The 25,778-nt window shown below is 31.7% G+C and overlaps 1 protein-coding gene across 5 annotated transcripts in view; it reads left to right on the plus strand.

Moving 5' to 3' along the window:
* Window positions 1–25,778, plus strand: part of CSMD3 (CUB and Sushi multiple domains 3) — a 1,140,077-nt gene that overhangs the window by 439,557 nt on the left and 674,742 nt on the right. For 2 of the 5 annotated variants that reach the window (XM_081069899.1, XM_081069900.1), the window contains exon 7: window positions 20,158–20,469. The exons of the other annotated variants lie outside the window; for them this stretch is intronic. In XM_081069899.1, coding sequence (XP_080926025.1) covers window positions 20,158–20,469 — 312 coding nt within the window. The remainder of the gene's footprint in view (window positions 1–20,157; window positions 20,470–25,778) is intronic. 5 annotated transcript variants of the gene reach the window in all.

The following is a 25,778-nucleotide window of genomic DNA, read 5'->3' on the forward strand; positions in this document are numbered from 1 at the left end:
CATTTCCCTCATCCACCTGTGGACTGAGGTTACCATACTCTGCTCACCATTTAGAGATCCAACTTCTGCTCTTTGCAGAAAGCCATAAGATTCTTGCCCCAGGAGTACTCAATGATTCCTTTCTTCGACAGAATAGTTCTTCCTTTTTACACTCATATTACCCGGGGGTCAAAATAGTATTCCCTTTAAATTTACCATTAAATCAAGTGTTAATTGAATACTTACGAGACAGGAGTGGCAATAGAATGATGACAGTTAAAAATAATGGTCAACGCAGAAGCGACGAAAAATTGCAGGCACCTAAATTCAGAAAACATTTTTTTATTTCACACGAGTACGTTAAATACATCTGTTACAACACACAACATATTGAATTATGAAGATTCATATTAGAACAACTCCGTCCATTTGTTATTAAGTGTGCACGTTATTCGTGAGTTGTGTCTGTACTCTGGTCATTCAGCAATAAGTCTCGAGTTTATTGGTTTACATAGCACTCTACCTCTCGTCCAAAGGCACACGCTAGGGTATTTACAAATACTTAATTATAATTTATAATATCATTTATTTTAAGTATTAATGTCAATAATATTATTTATTTATGTTTCATTATAAATTAATATTATTATTTTATAATTCAATACATCCGTCATGTGTTGCAACGGACATACTAAATGCGTCTGTCTGGTTGACGACCTTAACTGGGGCTTATTTTTGGGGTAAGGCTTATATTACGAACATCCTGAAAAATCATATGAGGGCTTATTTTCTGGTTAGGTCTTATTTTCGGGTAAATACAGTAGCGTAGAACAAGGAACATTTATTTGATTTTGATTCAAACCCATTTAATTTTTATTCCTGGAATCTCAATTTTATCAGTGATAAAACAGAACTAATACTTTATACTATATGCTATTATTGCTGTAATTCTAATCTATGACATTTTTGAAAGAACCTATCACGGTATCTTGCAAATTCAGGCATACCAGAGGCTTATGTAACTAATTTCCTGTATGATTATTTTTCGTGAAAAAGATTGATAGAATGCACTGTACATCTTCTTTCTTTATTGTATTTATTTACTCTCTTCATTAGAGTAATAATAATAAATAAGCTTGTGGTCTTTTCCAATTTTCAGTTGCCTTTTCCATCCAACTATTCTTTGTGACAACCATATTTCTGCTAGTTACTGGAAGTACACATGTTCATTGAGTTGGACATATCTGATAAAAATACAGGAAATTACTTCACATATACAGACTCTTTGCTGTTAAAATTTCCTTGATAGATATAACCAGCAAAATCACACACTTGAACTTGATATTTAGAAGAAATAAAGTATATATGATCGAACCTAAAATTCATGTTATTTTTAATTATTTCATGGCCATTGATTTGCCTGCGGAGTTAACCCGTTGTCCCCAATTCTCAAGAAATATTATTTCTGTCCTTTATAACTCCATGAGCTTTCTCTTTGGTCTGTCCTCTGATTCTGTTGCCTTTATTCACTGCACAAAAGTAGGGTGACTTTTTAAAATATAAACCAGGTCAAACTCAGAACCTAACCATGACTTCCCATCACATTTATTTTAAAAATCATTGATACAGCTATGTGGCTCTACACAATCAACCCTTGCCCATTTCACCAAATGTCATCCTCCTCCCTGCTGATGCCTCAGCAACACTGACTTTTCTTTCTGGAATTCTTTTCCCCAGCCTTCTGGGGAATTGACTCTTTCTGAACTTTTATGCCATAGTATAAATGGTCTCTTCTCAAAGAGACCTTCATTGACCAGGCACCAAGCACTCTTCATTATGTCACTTTTTAAATTTTCTTCAATTCACTGTTGAATATTTCCTTTTTTGTTAGTTGATTAGTTTAATGATCTCTTCCTCTTTAAAAATGTAAGTTCCTTGAAAGGAAGATTGAATATGTTTTACCTTTTATATATTCAGCATAATAGTACATAGCATATGGTAGGTACTCAAGACATGTTTGTTAAGTAAATCAACAACAAAATGCATGCTTCTTATTAGATATATGGCCTATTTTCTTAATTCAAAAATTTATCTTATGTTATTCTGTAGAATGCCATAATCTGTAGAAGCATAGTTGCTTTCTATGTCCCACTTTAGCTTTGTCATCCTTCTTGGGCCTTAAAACTTCAGAGATGAAAATTGTCTGAGTAACTTGGATACACTTTCTCAGCATGTGTGATAGGCTTTAAGGGTCATGAAAGAGCATTATTCACAGTCACATTCCTGCCAGTTAAGCTGGTGTCTCCCTGCTGCTCACAGCATCTGTTTCTTTCAGGGACTGTGCTCCTTTGCTTTTAGCATTCCCATCACTTTGTCTGTTACTTATTAGAAACATTGGTTTCAATTAGCCATTTGGATATTTTTTGAACCTCAGAACCCATTAAGCTTCCCATGTCATCTCAAGCAGTTCGTCATTCTGCATGGATATGCTCCTGGCTCTGAATATGGAGTTTCTGGTCTGATATATTTACCTTTTCAGCCTTTGCAAATGTGCATTCTGGTGCAGAAGATCTGTAATAGCTAATTTCAAACTTTTTTCATCTTTGGAATGCTCTAGTGGGGAAAAGTGCCAGGAAATCTACCTTGTTTTCTTCCAAATGCTACTGTGTCACATATTTCAAGTCATAACAGCAAGCTACCACCATCATAAATTTCCTATATACATACACACACGCACCCAGACACTTTATCCATCAACAGCAAAGTGATTTTTTTGAATTTAAGTCAATTTTTCCCTTGCTTACTTAGAATAAATTAAAAAGAAATCCAAACTTTTTACAAGTTCCTAATTTCCTGATATTTTGAATTCTCTCACTGCCTCCTTAGACATTCTCCTTTTTTTTCTGCCTTTGGTTCTTTGTATTTGCTATTCTGAGTAGAAAAGTAGGCCCTCAAGCCTTCCCAATGACAGGCTTTTTTATTTATTTATTTATTTATTTATTTATTTATTTATTTATTTATTTATTTATTTATTTATTAATTATTGTTGAGGAGCCAGAACAAAATTTTTCTTTTTAGGATAAGCCATTGTGAAGTAGGCAACACTTACCAACCTAGGCATTCACTATCATTGTCTCCTATATTTGTGTTATCATGATACTACCATTCCGGAAATCACTGTGCTTACTTTCTTGGTATTTCTTTCCTTCCTTGGATCATTTTAGCAACCAGAGAAATGCCTGGAATGTATTAAAGTCCTAATACAGTTCATAGAAGGAAACAAGATAAAAGAGAGAGGGGGGACAGAGAGACAAAGGGAGGAAGAGGGGTTTTGGGGGTGAGGGAGAGGAAGGCAGACATATAGCATATTAAAATGAACACATTATTTAAATTAAATTTTCTGTTCTCATGGATTTTAGAGCTGGAATGGACCATAGACATCTTTTAGCCCAGTGATCCTTTTTGGGATTCCCTGGAAGAAAAATAATGGTCCATTATTTTCTTTATTTCAAAAAACTTAATTAAAATTTACCCATTATGGTGCCTCACATGCTAACTGAAATATCAATTTTCTTTGCTTGCCACTAAAATTAACCCAGTGGTGTATTGGTTAGTTTATGGTGACTAGAAGTGCTGATTAGCAGATGCCGTGATTGATTTTTCTGAATGAGCATACATTTCTTACTGTGAAAGTGATTGAGTTTATTTGTAAGACAAAAGTTTTTCACAAAAATAATTTCTTAGGTCAATATAATGAAAGTAGTCTTTCATGAGGAAACATTTGAGAACCACTAATTCAGTCCAAACTCTTCATATGATAAGTGAGGAAACTAAGGAAAAGCACCCACAATTTTATCCCTAGTCTCAGCCTTTTAGCACAGCCAGTATTGAACCCAGAACAAATTTCAAAACACGGTTCTTTCTCATGTATATACAACTAATCTGTAAATAATCATTTTGAAAAAAACTAAAAATATAGATGTAGTCATATTATAAATAATTTTTAAATACTATAGGTCACTTAACTGGGCTAACTCAAGAAAAATATACTATATAGAGCTTAGGTATACAATTTTACGATTACAGAATAATATTTTTCATAACATTCTCTTTTCTACCCTACAAACCTTATGTTACTGACTGGCATATTATTTTTCATTCCAATTTGTTTCAAGGCACACCATATGCAATGCCATCTTAATTAAATTTTAGAAATTATTCACCTGTGTATGAAGGGTGAGAACTATCAGAAAGCCAGAACTGCACAGATTCAGTGACATTCTTTAGCAGAAATCACCTTTCTGAAAGGCAAATGCAGTCTTTTAGAACGTGTTTTGAAATGTATTCACATGTAAAGATACACTCAAGCTGATCATTTTTGCAGATCGACTGTACAGATGATTGTATGGCATGTGTGAGGGTTCTGAGAATCCCTGACAGCTGCCCAGTGCTATGCAATCTTCTAGCTCATGGCTGAAATTCCACAGTGTAAGTTTCATGCTCTAACAAAACTCCTTCATTGATCTTGTTATGAAATATAGTTTAAATTAAAAAAAATTATATCTACCATTTTTTGAGGGGGAAATAAAAAAAGATGAAATAGGTCCTCACAGGTGTGGCGTTGGAAAATAGAAAAAGGACAATCATGGGAAATGAATACACACATGAAAGACTTGAGGGTGAAAAAGTCAAATATCTTTTAATTTTCATTTTTGTTTTAGAGATGACCCTAAGTAACCACATTTAGGAATTACTAAACATTTAATCTCAAGAATGTTTTTGATGTTTTCCATCTGTGGAACTAGAGTTCATCCTATCATAACGCTAATTTCTTCTTAAGAAACATGTTTGGTTCTGAGAAGGGATGAGAGGAATCCAGTGCTAATTAGGATGAGTGGAATTGAGGGACTGTTTCTGTTGCTTCATGACAGGGTCTAAATATCTTTCTCATCCCTTTACTGTATCTGCTGCACCAAATTCTCATAACATGTCCTCTACCTATATTTTCAGCTTAAATACTTGTGATTGCCTGCTTGCAATCTATGCTTTACTCATACTAAATGGCCTTTAATTCCTGGAAACTACAAAATCTGTCTTGCCTCATGTCCTTTATACATAGAGCATACTATGTCTGGACCATCTCTTTCCTTTCCGTTAACTTTGGAAATCCCTACTTATTTTTCTGATTTCAATCTAAAACATTTCCTCCAGAAAGCTTCTCTTTACTAAATCACATCTAACTCCAGATTAGTGCTTCTATTACATATTTCTACAAAACTCCATACTTCACTGATTGTATTAGTTAACCATGGTTTACAAAAGCTACCCCAAGTTTTAGAGGCTTAAAAAGCAATTTTTTTTTTTTTTATTGTTTATCACAGTTCTTTTGTTTGGCTGATGTGTATGACTACATTAAGATGGAGAGTTGACTCGGCCAGGTCAAATATGGCCTTACTCTTAGTAATGTCAACTGGGACACTTCAGTTCTCCTCCTTGTGCCTCTTATCTTCTAGTAGGCTGGATATACTTATGGGAAACATTCCAAAGCAAAAGTGGAGGCTAGAAGGCTTCCTGGAACTGAGGCACAGACACTCACATGATATAACTCTGCTATACTCCGTTGGCCATAGCAAATCATTAGTACAGTTCGGATTCAAGAGGGTGGGGAAATAGCCTACCTCTTGATGGAGAGAGTTTCAAAGAATTTGTGGCCACATTTAGTCTAACACCTCAACATAGTGCAATGATGTTTTATTTTTTTTCTTGTTTGTCTCTCTGCTCACATTATTTCTTTCACTCATCATTGTATCCTTGCATGTAACAATGGCTAGCAAAAAGTAAATATAGATGTACATATAGATAGATAGATAGATAGATGATAGGTATACGTATATCTATAGATATATATCACTATACATGTCACTAATTTTCTTTTATCCAATGAAAAATCTGTATATATATATTTTTTTTTTCATTGAATACAGGGAAATTAGTGATGCTATTGCTATTAATTTGTATTTTATTCTTGAAATATGGAATTCAAATATTTAAATTTTACTTTCAAAATATAATATATTAAATGACAATGCATATTACTTCATAAATATAGTGCACAAGAGACCATAGAATATAGTTATAGAGAAATAAAGTGAAGCACCCGAGTCATAACTGAATAGGAAGCAGTGTGTCACCAAGATTAATAATACAAGCTGTGGAACCTGACAGTCTGAATAAAAGTGTCATATCTATCAGGTCCATTATTTTTATGTCCTACTCTTTCATTTTATTAAGATTTTAGCTCGTGTCACTTTGTGTTTCACCATCAGCTATTATATTAATCTGTCCAGTATTTCTCTCCCACTTGAGTGTAATCTTTTTTAGGAAACATACTATCTGCACTACTCACTTCTGGATCATTCTATGCCTGGCATAGAGTGGACACTCAATAAATTCTTGTAGAATGAATGAATGGATGAATGAATTGCCTAAAACAAACTTGAGTGAATACATCAATGAATGTTATTTACTCTTGACTATATGAATTATAGTATGTGCTATATCTGATTGTCCTGGAGATTAAATGTAAACGTGTACATGAAGTTGCATGCAGTAAGTAATTGTTAGAGGCTATGATTCTTAGGACTTTGAATCAATGGGGAATAGTGCTGAGGACTAATTGATTCCTGGGTCTCTGGGGTAAAAGTCCTCATAGTAAAGCATCGACTCTCCCTGAACAATTAAATGTATGGGGACTGGGAATACAGAAAATTCTTCCCATGAATTTCTTTTGAAGATTGGAGAAGTCCTTGTAGGTGAAATTTAGGAACTTGAAGTTTACAGAAGTTTTGCGCATGCCAAAAAAGAAACAAAGATCCAATTTAACAACATGATAAGAAGCCTTAGGGATGATTATGTGTCATGTAACCAATGATCAGCAGATAATTTTCAAAGAAAAGTAAAATTAAATTACTAACAAGTGTTTTATGAGAGAAAAACTATAATAGTTAAAGGAGGAAATTGTAAGAAAACAGAGGCATCGTGTCAAGCTGAAACTAAATCATTAAAACAACAACAAGACAGGCTATTTGGGTATGGTATGCATTTTTGCTGTATTTGCAAGTGAACAAGGTATGAAATTTAATCCACAGACTTGGATAGGCAAAAAAAAAAAAAAAAAAAAAGTTACTTTGTTCTCTTAGATTCAAATAAATTGGAGAGCCCCTATTGTACCCGACAGGAGGAAAATTCTGTCCACGTTATTTGGCGTGAGGGTAGAAGAAACACTGGTACCTTCTTTTTCCTTTGAGTTGCGCAAGAATCCAGAGGGCATTTGTAGTAGCTGGACAAGCCCACATTTCCCAAGAAGGCAAATGATCCTGTGCTTGCGATGACAAGCCAGCATGGAGAATGTTAGCCAAAGGATGGAGTCCAGGATCCTGGACCCTTCCACTTTTTGCAGTATAGCATGGATGGTGTGTATATTATCTTTTCTTCTCTTCTGTTCCCGTTCTCTGCCCTCTGTCATTGCTAATCTTCTGTCAGTTGATGTAATTCCATTGAAGAGAGCTAGACTGTCAGAAGCAAAAGCTTTGGAGAGATCTTAGAGCAGACATCCCTTTTAGCCCTGCAGAACCATCCTCCCCTGAAGAAAGGGAATTTCAAGAAGGACCTGGAAAACAGACACATGTTGGGAAAGGAAGTGATGGGGAAGACATACAATGAAATAAAAATAAAAAATAATTTATATGTTGATTCAAACACAAGAGTTTACATGCTGTATTGTATTAGGGAGGATCAGTATAGGTATACTGATTTCATAGGATATAGGATTGTGTTTGGGGATTACACAATTTGGATCCATACCCTAGCTTTTTCACTTACTGGCAAACTGAATCAGTGTATGTTTCAAAACCACTCTGAGCTTTAGTATCCTCAGCTCACAGGTACTTTTGAGGATTAAATTCATTAGTTAAGACTGTGTCTAGAACATAATAAATGTTCAGTAAATGCTGGTTACTCTTTGTAACATGGTTGTTTAAATAATTCTGTTATCTAGTTATTTGAAGTAAATATAATGCCAAATACATTTCTGGTCTCTTAATCACCTCTATTCAGCAATTGTGGGAGATAAAAATACACACCATTTTCTGTATAGCATAAAACCATACACATATGATCTATCAATATACATAGATCTTATATACAGTCTCTCTATATACAAACACACACATACACACATACTGTATATATGATCTCTATATATAGTGTCTAATTCTCATATAAATATAAGATATATCTCTGATATATATTTACATATATATATATATATATATATAATTTTCATATATTTGAAAGAGTTTAAGGGGAGAGAGAAAGAGAACTGAGTTTTCTACTGTCCATTTTGTATTTTCTATATTCTGAAAAAATGAGAATGGGAAAAAAATAATAGGAAAAAAGTCTTACCTAATAATTTGAGGAAGTAAATATATTCATTATTTGTTTCCATTTCTATTGCTTTGATAAAATTTAAAGATCAGTAAACTCTTGCTAGAAATATGTGCAGTTCAGTGTTCTGTGGATTGAAGCATTGTTAAGAATGCTGGCATTTTGTTTTTTGTATGTCGTTTTGACTTTAAAAACAAAAGTCAGTTATTTTACCAGCAAAAATGGCTTTATTCAGGAATAACAAGTAATTGCAATTTGGGACAAGCAAGCTATAGCTAAAGCCAAACGCAAGTTAACAAACAAACGAGAGGAACATTATGTTGTGGAGAAAAAGGAGGGAGCTGGGGGAGAGGTTGCTTTGAACAAAAGTAGGTTGGAGAAAAGCAAAAGTTCAGGGAGATATGTCTTTCATTGACTGAGTTACTGAGGTAGTCGATTCCTTATAGGACATGCAATGCACATCTTTTTCTGTTGGGGACTATAATTGATCACTCTTTCCTGTTGATTCTTCTGTTGGGTTTGTAATCAACAGTTCGTCTTGCAATTGACATACAGTGATACCGCGTGAGAGCTCCTCCTTCTGGCCTTCCAACTTGATGTTAGTAAGGTTTCCCTTTATTAACTTGCACTGTCATCTGTAGATGTAATTCTCAGGATATATGTTCTTCCTCAAGTATAAAACATGTTTTATAATGGACAGGAGATAAAGTAGAATATTTGCTGTTCTTAATACTGAATAAAGGATGTAAGATTTAAATAAGGATGGACTAAATGGCCTTCACTCATCTCATTTAACTTATTTTTTATTTCTCATTTCATAAAAATAGGCTTGCATGAATTTGGTTTAGAGGTTCTCGTGATGTCATCATGCCTAGTGTGGGACAGAGCCAGGAGTGCAGTTTCCAGGCTCTCGCCCTCACATGGAAAGGTGCTCACTTGGGAAGTAAATGGCCATCAACTGTGACTGGATGGTCATCAGCTGTGGATAGTTGGCCGTCAGCTGTAACCAGTGAGGCATTGGCCACTAATATAACTGCCGCGGCTACGCTAGCAGAAAAGGGGGCTAGCAAGAAGATGGTGGCTGAGCTGGCAAGCCATGGAGTGTGAATTGCAGATTGCAGAGAAGCGGATTGTTAGTAAGTGAGATTGTTTGTCAGAGTCCAGTGGAGTCGGTCAGTTGGCAGGCAGAAAAGTGGACAGCAGGTCACAAGTCGTGTGAATCCAGCCTCCAGTGAGACTATAGTGGTATGACTCCCCTACCTATGGCTCTGTGGGTGTTCCTTTTTGGCCTCACCATATCCTGCGTTCTTATGTGGGGAGCGGGAGCTGAGATCCTGCAGGCCGCCCAGCATGACACCTACTCTCTGTCATTCTATAAGATTTCACAGTCTTAAGCTTAAGCAAATTGACCCTTAAGAGGGTCAATATTTGTTTATAGTTTTTACTTGCTTGGTGTGCAGAAAATTTTCAGAGTTTGTAATGTAGAATTACTTCCAAAGTAGGATTGCCCGATAACATTCAGAATGCCTGGTTGAATTTGAATTTCAGATAAACCATGGATAATTTTGTTTTATTATAAATGATTCCCAAGTATTGCACAGGACATATTTACAGAGAAAAAATATTCATCTAACGTTCAAATTTAACTGTGTGCCCTATATTTTTACTTGCTAAATCTAGCAACCCTATTTCAAGGTGCTCATAGTCATGTGGTTGATTCAGCTGTTTGCCCTGCCTTTACTCCATATATCTTTAATATCTTCTCCCTATTACAGCAATTACAGTCTTTCTAAAATGACAATCTTGTCACATCAATCTAATGCTTAATATCTGTTAGTGATACCTCATCTTTTCAAGCGAAGTTGAATTTCTTTTTGGTTTTTAAAGCATTGTCCCTGCCTATCAAGTGTGCTATCGCTGGCTTCATCCCTGCCAAACCAAATAATTTGCAATTGCCTGAACATATCTTGCCTGTTCTCCTGCCACTCCTTTTTTTCTAAGCCATTACCTCTGACTAGGATGGTTTTTTTTATTCCTCATGTACCAGGCAAAATCTGCTTACCCTTTAAAGCCCAATTCTAATACCTGTTCTATTAGAAAGGCTTTCTCATTTTGGAAGCATAGCTAAGGGCTTTCCAGCTGTATTTTCATAGTTAAATGTGTATCCTTTGTTGAGCATACTGTGTGGTTCTGATTTTTTAAATTCATGACAGTTTACTTGCTAGGCAGAATGAATACACACACACACACATATGTATATGTACATACTCATATATGTTACGGGGGGAAGGTATGTTTGTGCCTGATGCTTAGAAGTCAGTTAATTCATGATTGTGAAATAGAAAAGAGGAGAGAGAGGGAAGATGGAAAGTACTATTATAGTCAGATATTTAAAATGCTACTGAAACACAGAATGGGGTGGGGGGGAGACCTCTCTCTTTGGTATAGAAAACATGGGGAACAGAAAGAATCATTAAATAATCACATTTACTTCCTCTAGAATGAATATTTCACTATGTGTAAAGCTGTGAAAACATGAGTCCTTGGCTGAATCTCTTTGTTCATATTTTACTCTCATTTTTTCCGTCTTTCCAAGTAACTTTTGTTCTAAATGAGATGGACTTTCTTTGTATTTAAAACGCAAACTTATACCTGTCTCTTCCCCAGGGGAGATTTGAGCGAAGGAAGCTCTAATTAACCTTCTGATTTGCATCACCCAGAGGATCAAACTCTCTACTCCTACAGTAGAAAGATTCAGAGAAACTTGGCCAGATGTCACAGTTTTAAAATAGGTGATTTTTGAGATCCAACTCTGTCAGATCTCCATATTTTATCCCTAAATTTTAACATCTAGTTCCATAATCAAACTAAAGAAACAAAACCACTTGAAATCAACTGTTAGATGGTGGAAAAGTAATTGTGGTCTAAAAGGTCAATAATTGCAAAAACCACAATTACTTTTGCACCAACCTAATATAACTGTAAATCTCAGAAATCATTGTTATGGTATCCATACCATGGTTTTATCGATGGTATTGAAGGACAGTCTTTTTACTTATTGTTTTAAAATAAATTATTCTTTGTAAAAAGGAACTTGGCAATGTGATTACATGAAGAAATATAAATGTTTACCTCTCAATATGTAAATACCCCAACATAGAAGTATATGTAACACCCAACATAGAATTACCCCAACATAGAATTATATGTAACATCCCCATACACAATGTATAATATACGGAGGATACCAACAAAAAATCTATACACATTTTAAGAAAGGAAAAATACTATTAAAATTGTAATAAGCAATATATACTGATGACCAAAGATGAATACAAGTCATGTGTGTACATTTTTTAGCACTCTCTGTATGTGCCTTTCCCATTAATGCTAAACTTCCTTCTGAAGTTTCTTTGTTATTCTCCAACATTCCACTTTTCTAAGCCCAGATTGGTATTCAAGCATATCATTCCTACTACTAATTAATTAGCTGCTATATAATAAAAAGTGTTTTAAAGAGCATATGATGTAGGAAACTAAGACTTTTTTTGGCTTCAGCTTCTTATTAGGCTTCTTTCCTTTGGCATTTTTACGCAGTTACTCACCGGTAGCTTAGCACCTTTCCACAATCAACAATATAATTTTTCCTCCATAATGTCAGCCCTTTCTTACCAGCCTACACCTCCCTTATACCCCATCTGTTAATAATGAACCATTTCTTCCAATCAAATAACAATCACATGAGATCAGATATCAATTTATGACAAAGACCTCAACAGTGATCGGACTGCAATGATCTCACTGTAAGCTTTTCACTTCTCCCCAGAACAACTATGATTTCATTAAAATAGAAGTCAATTAATTACAACTAATGAAAAATGATTGAACTCTTCCTACACACACACACACACACACACACACACACACACTTTTCCAAACTACAAGGTTATTATAGAATTAAATAGAGGAGAAGCATGGTTATAGTTAGTCAAGGTAAGCAGGACTCATGAACATCACAGCTCGGTTAGGATAAAAACCTTCTCTTACTTTTCTTTTTAATGATGACAGGTATAAAGGGTATCCCTGCCAGTTCTTTTCCCTTCGTTTCCTTCTCTTTCACAGTATGAAATACTGTCATTATAAAATATTTCGGTAGGGAAGGGGCTGGAGAATGGAAGACACGCTAAATGCTGCTCTCATTTGAGAAAACATAAGTGGAGTGATTTATATGTTCTTGGATGTTTCTTCCTCTCTTCTAGTACATGCAAATACAATTGCAATTATATGTTTTATATTGTTTGAACACATCTAGACAGGTTCAAATTCTTATATGAGTATCCTTAAAATACACTTACACTGAATAAATGTTAATTAAACATAAAATAAGATGCATTTTTGAGAAATGAGAGAAGTTCATTCAGCCACATGCATCCCCCCCTCCTTTATTTATTAAGCATTCAAGGGGAATTGGGTATACACAGGTGTAAGACATGTTTTTACTTTCAAAATGTTGTTAATACATAATGATAATCAGACAGAGGAAGGCTCTGCAAATAAAGGAGTCCCTAAAATAACACTTTGGAATAACAGATAATGCACTCTCTCTATTTTCAAATACAACCTTTAAATATTCCATGAGAACTGGCAGCAGTTCCATATTTTGTGTGGAAGAAAATGAAACTAGTGTGTGTTAACCTATGTTTTATTTGTTCATGGGAAATCCAGAATGACAAATGCTTCCACTTCAGCTAAGAGATAAGAGCTGTGGAAAGAAAAAGGTCTAAAAATGCAGGATTCCAGGAGATGGTTTTAGAAAGGTGTGGAGGGGCATTCTATCTCTTTCTTTAATTCTTATGAAATGTGACAAGGACACCGTGAATCTATTTCAAAACCTAGGTCTTTAAGTTCTATTGTTAGTATTGTGACTTTATAGAAGAACGTTATACTAGTTACAAAAAAAACCAACACAAAAGCAAAACATAAAACTTCAATTTTGTGGATATTTATTCTGATGAGTAGTGTGCGTATATTTGTTGTTGGGCACGTTAAAATTAAAACAAACAAACAAGCAAAAAAGCAAAACAACAACAAAAAACAAACAAACAAACAAAACAATGACACCTGGGACCCACCACTATACTCATAGTCAGAGTCCCAAATTGTATGAAAAAGAGTGAAGATGCTGAAGCTTGGTTCTGCAACTTTGTTTTAATCGATTAGGTGAAACAAGAAATGGTCCTTCAAGAGAAAGAATATCTTCAAGATTTATAATCCTCTACTTAAAAAATTTTCGTAGCATGATCTTACCCTAAGAAATGAGATGTTAATTCTCTCACATTTTATAACAATTCTATGATGATATTTAGTATAGCTTTCAGACATTTACAACATATAATATATGTTATATAGCACATATAATATACAAATTTGCATATATCCTATATAATAAGATGTGATATATATGTATATAGTTTAATCATGATTCATTAACAGTACTCTCCATATGCTTTCTGAAACTTTTGATATTTTATATATTTCATTTTGATAAAGATATTTATGGTTGTTTGGCATATGGGTTTATCAAAATTTCAAACAATTCAGAATATTGGGTTGTTATCTTGCATGCAAGCAGCTTGACATCAGTTCATATTTTCCGTATTTTTTATAATCATTTATTTACTCATAGTAAGTGTGGATTTATAAATGTATCATTAAATCTTGCTATCATCAGTTTTAGCTTAGATTGCAAATATTTATTTACTTTGAATATTAAATCAGTAAGATCGCTTGTACTTGATAAACAATAACTAATCTACTTCCAAACCATTTATTGTTTTCCCTATTTTAGTGCTTAGAAATTTAAATAGAAATATGTACATAAATAGAAACATATATATGTGTATATGTGTATATATGTATATATACACATATACATATATGTCAATCAATTCAGAAAGACAATTTATATTTAAACTCAGTTCTATATTTAAATTAGTGCATATGTAATTTGTTTAATTAATTCATGCTCATAGAAAATCTATTATTTGTATTACTGATTTTCTTTTTCTCTGCCAAGATCTACTTTACATTTTAACATCTCAGAAATCTGTATGCAGGTGACAGCATTTTTGCATTGCCATGTCGTAGTTTAATTGGCAGAGGTTTTCTTTCTTAGAGGTGCATCTTATAATCAAGAGAATCTTATATTCATTTAATTAGATATTTTACTATCATAATCCTATGTAGATTCAATATAATGCAGCAATCTGATTTAATGTCAAAACTTTATAAGATCAATATAGACCTACACTTTTAAACAAAATTGCAAACCAACTTTTTTCACGATTTGTTCACTTAAAATCCTACTAGTTAGAAAGACAATTTTATGTTTGGTAACAATTTATCAAAGGTGGAACATTTATATTCTAAACTTTAAGGTCTATTTTCCATTTCAGTTTACCCTTCTCTTCCTAAGTTGCATATTCATATTACACATACATACACCAATTCATATTATTGAATACCAAGCTATACAGGTTTTAGGATACAGAAATTAATGATGTTTAAAATGCAAAATACTTGTTATTTTTCTCCCTACAATATACTTCCTGAAAATTGTAATGTAACAATGTAATGATAGCTTTATTTTACCTTACCAGCTCATATTTCAATTAGTTTTCAAGGGTACTCACTTGTCCCTATAAGTTTCATGTAATATTAAATAAAAGATAAATAGAACATAAAAATTAAATTACCTATGGTAAAGTTTAGAGAATATTTAAATGATGGCACAAATAGAATCGTTACATTAGTTGTGTTTTGATTTTATTTTGATATTATTTTATATATTTTTGCATGTTTTCATGCTTAATGTTTATTGCATTTTTCTTCACTAAATATCATAATGCCACAAAATTATTCACTTAAAATTATTTTATTAATTAAAATTCCATTCAAATGTTTTACTTGAAATATTAAAATTAATGGAACAGAATATATATTTTTATATAAAATAACATGCCAACATAAGATATCTAAAAACTACTTCTTTGAATATGCAGTTATCTTTAACTGTTCTATATAGTTGTGTATGATTTGGACCATCCACTCACATCTCTAGCAACATATTCTGTTATATTCTTCTGAGATGAGTTAGACAAAAACTACAAAGAAAAATAGCATATTTTAAAATACATATAGAATACCAATAATTGAATCCAAAGGATATTCAAAGTAAATTATGAGTTTTTATTTGTTATACTTCTTAAATAAAACATTTATAAATGGCTTTTCATGAATTATACTTAGTCTCTTACAGATGAAAAAGCCCTCCAAAACAATTTTCATTATAATACATAACCAAATCCAAATTTAATATTGTAAATTATACAATCAAACAAATTTGACAATTGATATGTGTAACGTATGTCATTTTCCATTATCATAATTTCAAAGATGACATGCAGTTATGATTTCTAGAAGCATGCTTATATTTGTAAACCATTTATTTTTGTTATATTGGGACATTTGTTAAAGGATATTGATAAAATTATATTTTAGATGTGTATTTATATTGTAAACATCTAATTTTTAAATATATTTCACATGATTTAATGACAGGATAGTCTAATTGTGATAGACTATATCTTGTATACATTGATTTCAAATGAAGATTGGATTTTCTGATGTACATTTTTTTTCCCTTAATTTGGGTTGTATGTCTTCTAACGTGCATTTAATAGTGTGCTATTATAGATGATTAACATACTGAAAATATTTGAAAAATATATATCTTAATATTGGATTAGATATATTACACTTTTACTTTATTTATTTTACTTTTTATTTTATTGTTGCTATAAATAATCCTAAAGCATTTATGACATTGCTAATTACCTCATAAAACAATTATGTATGCAAAAATGTTGAGTGGTTTTAAATTGTTAAATGGTACACATTTACAATTTTAAAATCTGTGTTTTACACACTGCCAATTTAAAATGGTATCAAAATCAGTGTTCTAAATTGGTCTATATTTTAAATATAATGATTATATCATATATGATATAACTGTGTGATAAAGGATGATTTTATTGCCTTATAAAGGAAACCAGTTACTTCTTTATTACATAAATACATGTATATGTCAAACACATCTGACTAAATTTAGATGCATTTCCACCTCCTACCCTTATGAGATATAACTACTTTTCACTCTACAGAAATTTGAACATTCTAAGTAAATCTATTTTACACTAACACTGTAAGGTTTCATGTTTTGGGAATGATGACAAATATTTTCAGGTAGCTCTTTTCACTTGTCTTCGATTCCAAACTTTTTCAAAATGATGTTTTTGAAAGTTATTTTAATAAAAACAAAATTATCAGTTTTATTTCTCTTTGGAGTTATCCTTGATTTATTATACTGTTTGAAATACTACTTTGCCATGATAAAAATTATAATAATGTTTCATTTGTGAAATTTATTCTCTTTATTATTGTTAATATAGTTTTAGCATTAATATTAAATCCATTCATTCATTTCTTTCTTCTTGAGAATATTTTTTGATCATCTGGTATGTATCATGCAATATACTAGATCCTAGCAATTCAGCAATTAATAGCATATACAAAACTCTCAGCCTTTAGGGAGCTTGCACTCTAGTATGGGGAAGAAAGAATATGGACTCAAAATATAATTAAAACATAAGAACTACTGGTAAAATGTCTCGTAGAAATATATATCTGGTTAGACGATGGTTATTAAAGAAATAGATTTTCTAATGCTTTATTTCAACATTACACCCTACATCCTACATTCAGGTTAAGAAAATAGTACTGAATCACCATCATTATTAGCCAAAAGTGAGCTCTATTAGAAGATTTTAAGAATGAGATTATAGCAAATCCTAGGTCTAAATGCTACCAGTCAGTTATAACTCAAATTTGGTCAGGAACTATATTCATCCTTCGGGTCTTCAAGAAAAATGGGTGTTTAAAATTGGTCTGTGGGTCTTCAAGATTAGTTATAGAAGCTATCCCAAGAAACTATCCCAAGAATTATCCCAGGTTTATCAACCATTCGGGCTTAGTTGCAATGACATCAGTGATGGAATATAATAAATGACTATTCAGTGTACTGAGAATTGAGACAGCATACTACTGACATAATTGTTTTTTCATACTTTTAGATTACATATAGCAATGTATTTATAGTTAAATAGTTTCCTTCTTTATACCCAAAAGCCTGGAAATTATAGAAAAAATTATGACAAGCTCTAAAGTATTAGTTTTTTATTCTGATTTCATACTTAATTTCAAAAATTGAAGCCTTAATTAAATTCCCCAGGAGAATAATATGGATCAGGTAACTGTTTTTATAGTAATAAGCACATGAGGATCCCAAATAGCTGATTTACCATGAGGTCAATTACTAAATGGTAGTAGTATAAGTATAGTTATTGTTTAATCATGTGTTAAAAGGAAACCTTTGCCAAATATTAGCTTAGTAAATACTACTGGCCAGTTTGAATAGCCAACATGAATTTAGAGATTCTAATCTTCACAAAATACCTTGGATAAATATTCAATAGAAACTTTTTTCTGACTGATGCTTTAAAGTATATTAAGAGTTTAAAATTATCTGACAGTTGTCATATTTTTATCGCTGGCCCCCTCAAAATACAGTCATCTTTTACTTTTTTTGAATTTCTAAATCAAATTAAAACAAGATATGACAACTCGGGCCGGAAGAATTACCGTGTTTCCTGGAAAATAAGACCTAGCCGAACCATCAGCTCTAATGCTTCTTGTAGCAAAAATTAATATAAGAGTCGGTCTTATTTTAATATAAGACCGGGTCTTATATAATATAATAATGATATAATGTAATGTAATATAATATAATATAATAATATAATATATAATACCGGGTCTTACATAATATAAGACCGAGTCTAATATAATGTAATATAATGCAATTAATATAATACAGTATAATATAATATAATATAATATAATAAATACAATTCCGGGTCTTATATTAATTTTTGCTCCAAAAGACGCATGAAAGCTGATGGTCTGGTTAGGTCTTATTTTCGGGGAAACACGGTAGTAGGGGACACATATTTCTTTGCTTGCTTATAAATGAGCAGGATCCATGTTTGACTTCCATTTTGAGTTTAAAGTAGAAACCAGAATTCTGGTACTAATCAACTGCCTACAAAAGGGACAAAAAAAGGCAGAACATGTTCAAACCACATTAAGCAGTATAGCTATTTTCATCTTGCTAACTGGTTAAAATATCTCTGTGTATTTTTGTTCAAAATATCTATATTGTGGCAAGAAATTTGAAATGTAGTTTATTGAGAAGGCAAATACATGAAAGCACAGACTACTCATTGGCTTTTAAAAATGTTCTGAAGTTTTCTAACTAGGACCTGACTATTATACATAATTTTTACCTATACCTCCAAAATATATTTATTTTTCTTTGGCAAGCATTTTAGCTGTTAAGTTTCTTTTAATTATATATTCATTCAGTTTCATGCCCGTATTATAAGGTTATTTTTTTCATTATGACACAATTATATACTTCCGAGGACAATCTTTCAAAAAATTTAAGTGAAAGAAAGGAAGGAAGGAAGGAAGGAAGGAAGGAAGGAAGGAAGGAAGGAAGGAAGGAAGGAAGGAAGGAAGGAGAGAGAGAGAGAGAGAGAGAGAGAGAGAGAGAGAGAGAGAGAGAGAGAGAGAGAGAGAGAGAAAGAAAGAGAGAAAGAGAGAAAGAAAGAGAGAAAGAGAGAGAGAGAAAGAAACTAATTTGGCATCTTTAAAACACATTTTAAATTATAGTGAAAACAGGTTTAAACTAAGGTTAAAATTTTTGAAAGATATATATTGTGAAATGCTTATGAGATTTTTGGAAATTCTCATCCATTTTAAAACTTGTTTTGTATTAAAAGTTCCATTGTAATAGTTAATTTTCAATCATTTCTAAATAAAACAATCTGTTTAATTGTAATTAGTTGAGAATTGTTAATCTCAAAATTTACTTTAAAATAGAGAAAAAAAGTTGTTATTCAACTTCCAAAACAACCCATGAAATTCTAAAGTATATATAACTCATGACATTGAATATTTTATCATGTTGGCTGCTTTCTGACAAATGAGGTTAAGATAGACACTTACAAAGAGTAGTTATTTCAGTTTCATTTTTCAAAATCATTTTGTTTTCATTTTGGCTTTGATTTTAAATTCTCCTTTCTTCAGTTGCTTGTCTTAAGATAGAAAATTTTGATATTTTTCCAAGAATTCATGAAGAGATATGGCACAGTCTATTCAAAGCATTCTTTTGAGAAAACTGTGGTTACATAGTTACCCATTATGTCAAAACGTTACTTCCCAGGCATTTGTTGTTAAAATTCGTATGTCGATAAATAACAACTAAGATCGATTTGGAACTTCTTAAAGGGTTTAGTATTTCATCTCTTCCCTCCTAATGTGTTACAGTTAAAACGTGGTGTATTTGTGTGTAATATCTATTCATAGGTTGATTGATAGAAACCAACCATCAGATGTGGTTACTTCAAATTTTAGTGGCATGTTTGTGTTTTGCCTCTTTATGTTGATTATCCTTAAGATTATGGAAGGGAATATGATTTATTAATCTTATCAGAAAAAAATAAACAACATTTAAAAGAAAAAGTTAGCATCTAGTGCTACTGTGTCCCACAGGTTCTTCTACATTGACCCACACTACCTCCACTGGTGAGTTAGAGGAGAATAACAGGACTACCACTGGTGCAATTGCTGTTGCTAGCGCATCTGCAGATGTTACTGTATCCAGTGTTACAGCTGTCACCATCCATAGACTTTCTGACGAACAGCGAGTGCAAGTTACGAATCTCAGAAATTCAGGTCTGGACCCCAACACGTCCAAGGACGGGCTCTCTCCTCATCAAGCAGATATACAAAGTACAAGGAGAAGACCAAGAAATGCTGAACAGATAGAAAGAACTAAAGAGCTTGCAGTTGTTACTCATAGAGGTATTGGATGTTATTTTACTTGTGCCCATTTAGTTACAGCCAAAGCTATGTTTTGGTAATGATTCTAATTAGAGAATGAATTGAAAGACAGCCAAGCTGGAGGAAGCTAAAGAAAGTGTTCAAAGTAGTAGCTGAAAAATATAGATAGTACAACCAAAACCTGAATAATTTGAAGGCTCAGAAATTAAAATAAAAACAAAGTGCAATGGTAATGTTGAAGGGAGGGTTGGGGTAAAAGTAGAGAGAAAAGAATACATAAATGGGTTAGGAGGACCAAGTACTAAATACTTATTGCTTGTTACATATCACTTATGATATTGAGATAACATTAAAATAAAATAGCCAGTTTCTATTAATAAGTGCACATATTTACATATTGATGACTTATCCTATTTAGTATTTTTCAGCATTCGCATGAGATTTTTATGTTATATAAATGCTAATTAATAATTGACAAAATAGATAATTTGGCAAAAAATGGTAACATTATGTATGGTGATTGTTTTACATAGTTTACTCTTTTATTTCTAAATTACCTATTTCTTGACCCATATGATTGTACTGAAATCTCTCATTTTGAAAAGGTAACAGCTATTCATTGATATTTTGGCTCCAAATTTAAATGGTGCTTAACTTCCTGATTTAATTTTAGAGAAAAAAAATACCACAAAGCCACATCATATATTGATAATTTTCTAGTTAATTAATATAAGCCTACCTACCTTTCACAAAATTAGGAAGTGTAACAAGCATATTTTTCTGTTTCTTCATAGCAGGTTTCCTGAGCAGTTTAGGAAGATTCAATGTAGTGTCAAAAAATAAATGGATTTCATTTATATCAATATATGCATCAGTGAAAATATTAATTGATTGAACTTATTTCAAATACAAAATATCTACTCCAACTCTGTTTCCAACTCATTATCATATATTCTCTAAACTGGCTCTGGTTTGTGTGGTGTGGTTAGGCATTGTTATACAGAGAATGATATAAGTGATAAAAAAAAATTCAATGCTTAGCACCCACTAAGAAAAATCTAGGCACCTTTACATAAGTTGATTGAAAATCATATAAAAAAACATCTCAGCAACTAATTTCCATCAAAATTCATACTGAAAGTACTTCTTTAATTATCTTTAACAAGAATTCTAAAATGAATTATTTACATGTAATAGTCTCCTTTAAAGGATTAAGTCAAATACCATTTTGCTTTTTTATTCATTTTCCTATCATAAATATTTCCACTCATAAAAATATAAAGATCATGATAAAATTTATGATTTGCTTAGTCGAGTTGATGGTTTTTCTTAGTATATAGATATAAAAATGTGTAAATATTGTTAAAATGTTTATTAAAAAATGAATCCTTTTATTTAGTTGTTTTTACTTTCTTTGGAAAACTGCATGAACTAACTAACATTGACAAACTTCTCTATAATCTCCCTATCACCCATTGAATAGAAGGAAGGTGATTTTTGGATATAAGTTTATTATAGAGATCGACTTATAATACAAACATTGTTTTAGCCAAAATTTGCCATCAAGAGATGTGAGAAACTCTGTGGTTACAGATTAATATTTTGTGGAACTAGGCAAAAATAGTTACGATTGAAAATAGATTATGTAGTAATCAATCATTAAATGATTTGAACATTAATCAAGCTAAAACTTTGAAGTACATTCAAGTAAATTAAGCATTAAGGTTACTTTCTTAGTAAATTACAAATTAGTGCTCAAATTCTCTCAATTGTTGTTATAATCTCCCAATCATATTAAAGCTAATACTTGTTTCACCTTTCCCCTATATTTTTTCTAAAATAGTGTTTCGAATATAATATTCAGTGGTGCCATCTACTTTGAAAATATATATATATACTTCAGTTACTTATATTTAAATTGTTGTTATAGAAAACATTTTGAATTTTATATTCATTTTTTTCAGTGATTTAAATTATACCTTTATCAAATCTATTTTAATTAAAATTGGTCCTTCTGACTTTTTTCAATAACTTACTACTATTTCAGTGATGTCAGTTGGCTAGTTATCTATTATATTTCAGACACAAACTATTAATATTTGGGGCAAAAAATACCATCAGTATTGGAAGTAAAGGAAACCTATTATCCTGTCTATTAATGATTTAAAAACATTCAATATATAGCTATATTTTCAGACATTAAATATCTTTAAAAATTTGACTCTTAGCAGAGCCAGGTTTCCAAATTGGAATTGGCTGACATCAAAGCAGTTTTATTTTTAATGATAATTCTAGCTTAACCAACATGCCTGAAACTCCTACTGAGCACCATGCTCTCTTCTATGGGAAATAATGACCTTAGAAATAAAATCAAGGCTTAGTTACGACCCATAGGAACCTTCATAATCTGGCTTTTGCCCATATCTCCACATTTATCTGATGTGACTCTTGACAGTCACTATTTTTTTGGTGAAACAGAGTTTCTTTTAGTTTGTCAAACGCACCATATTCTTTTCTACCACAAACCATTCTCATAAACTATTCCTTCTTCCCTTCAAACAGATCATTCTAAATCCCTGTCCAAGGTTTAGCTTTGATTGTCACCTTGGAGAAGATTAGGTTTTCCTGTTATAACTTATCATCATCCCCTGTACTTTCCTGTATTTGTAGTCACCAGCCCTATGACTTGTCCTGTAAATTTTAAGTTCTGTGAGGTAAGGAGTAGATGTTCTTGTTCATGCTTCATTCCCAGGGCCTGGAACAGCTTCTGACTTGTAGACATATTTAGATAAGTTTTGCTAAACTAATGAAAAAATATTTACAAGTTCATTGGCTAGAGCATTCACCTAAATTACTTAAAGCCTTATAACTACACTTCAATATAACTAAATATCAAATTTCAATCAAATCTCAATATCTGAGAATTAAAGATAACTACTTCATGTTTTCAGTTATAAAAAAGTGTTGTTTTTTTTGTTTTTATCCCTTTTAAAGGTAACAATATTCTCATTAACCTACAGTAATATATTCCTTTTATTATATTACCCTTTCAAAATTCACAACATAATGCCAGATATAAATGCTTTGCCTATCGCCCTTATACATTTATAAAACGAAGTAGAATGCATAGGTAAACACAGGAAAACTATAAAGTCAATACATTTCGTATAAATAAATATTGATGTAATAAAAAGAATGTTATTTTGCTGAAATTAATTACTATCTCATATATGATAGATTGCAGTAGCATAGGTTCATTTGTTACCTACGAGTCTATAGTTTTTTGCCGTATGATAATTTAGCCTTTTTAATCATTTTCTGTATTAATCATTTTTTTGTATTCACATTGCAATTAAAATTTCACTTCATGATTTTTTTGATTATTCTTAATTCCTAATTTATTCTTAATAACCTGAGGCAAATAAAGTATTTATAGTTTATATCAATATCACTATAAACACAAAGAAAACTAAGAAGCTGAAATTGCTATAGTAGTTGGTACTTGATACTTTTGTGTGTGTGGATTCAAAATCTATTATATTAAATTGTAAATCACTATAAATAGTTCTTTTATTATTAATTACAGTTGTAAAATTAATGAATAATCTGGAAAAATTAATTTAATTATCTTTAATTATCTTGATATTTTTTTTGTTGTTGCCTTCTATTTTTTCTGAGTAAAAAAAAAAAAAAAAACGTTTTCACCATTTAGAAAGAGTCTTTTGACAATGAAATAAAAAGAAGTAAAAGAGAAATTAGAATACTAATAAATGATATTGGCTTAGGTCTTCTTTAAAATATGTTTTAACAACCACACCACAATTTTCTGTGTTTCTGTCCAGTGGTCCTCAGAATGAGAATTCAGTTTTGATTGACTGAACTTTAGTCTACTTCTGCCACCTACTATTATTGAGACCCTATGCAGGTCACATGAACTATTGGAGCTCAATTTCCATATGTGTAAAATAGTATCAAAGTACATATAACTTGAGGGTTATTGTACAAGTTAAACACATAATTCCGTGTTAGTACCAAAAATGTTAGATATTTTATCTCAATTTAAAGATAAAACCAACTGCCCGCCATTACTGGTTAGTTTTGAGGTTAGAGTACTAGAGTGAGTCTACACTCTGCACTTTGTTAGCTGTATGATCTTGAGCAAAAACTTCAGCTCTAAAAGCCCCAAGTTCTTAGTAACTGAGATGATCTGTCTCATAGATAGTTGTGTGAAAAATGTAGCATAGTCACTGACTTGTGTTCAACAAATACTGATTATTATTTTATTAGTCTTTACCAAACATGTTTTAACTCTTGCTATGTGCATGACATTGAATTGGATAATAGGGATATAAAATTGAACAACGCAGGCTATGCCATCCAGTCGTCTAACATATAATTTAAAAACTAATTATAAACTTCTTATGAGAAACACTGTCGTAGTATTTTTGAAATGTTATTGAAGTACCGTACAGGAACTGACTACCTGTAAATATAAAAGTGAGAGAAAGCTACAGAGAGGATATTTAAAATAATTCTTAAAAGATAAATTAAAGAAACCTGTTTTTATATCACTAAGATACATAGAAAATGCTTTGAATATATACTAGTGCTGCCTAGAAATGTGATGAGTCCATATCAAAATGAATGAAGTGTTCAGCTATGCTTAAAGGAAGGTTTACATTCATATAAATTAACTTAACAACAATTGATTTTAGTTTGAAAAATATCCAGATACTTAAAATTACCTAATATAATATCAAGTGATATTTTAAATTTCATCAGAATAGTTGGTTGCCTTAAATATAAGATCTCTTTCAAAATTATTAATATTTACATAAAATGCCTTTCAATAATCCCTAAACCCTGTATATCAGTATTATAGCCCTAAGATAGTTCAAGTTACTTGACTTAAAATAGCAGGACCTATGTAAAAATATGATTTAAAAATTATAAGTAAAGTGCCCTATATTTCTAAAATGATATATTTTAGAATGAGAAGGAATCTTTCAGTTCACCATTATTTTACAGAAGAAATTACAGTCTGGCAGAGGCTATATTAAAATTGAATCTTCATATTGCTAGACCAGTATTCTTTTTTTCCTTCATTTCAGATCGATAGTCGGATGTATGCATTGTATAAGTGGTATTAAGGTTGAAGTGATATAGATGATAAGCACAATTTGGTTGTCTTCCTCAAGAAGTTTATAGTCATACCACTTTTAAAATAATCATTAAAATATGCTTCTCTCCACATAATTTATTTTAACATTGCTTTTCCTGTACATTGTGGTATGATGATTTTTTTTTTTTAATATATGAACAAGTTCTGT

Source organism: Rhinolophus hipposideros (assembly GCF_964194185.1).
Source record: "Rhinolophus hipposideros genome assembly, chromosome: 13".
NCBI classification, from domain to species: domain Eukaryota; kingdom Metazoa; phylum Chordata; class Mammalia; order Chiroptera; family Rhinolophidae; genus Rhinolophus; species Rhinolophus hipposideros.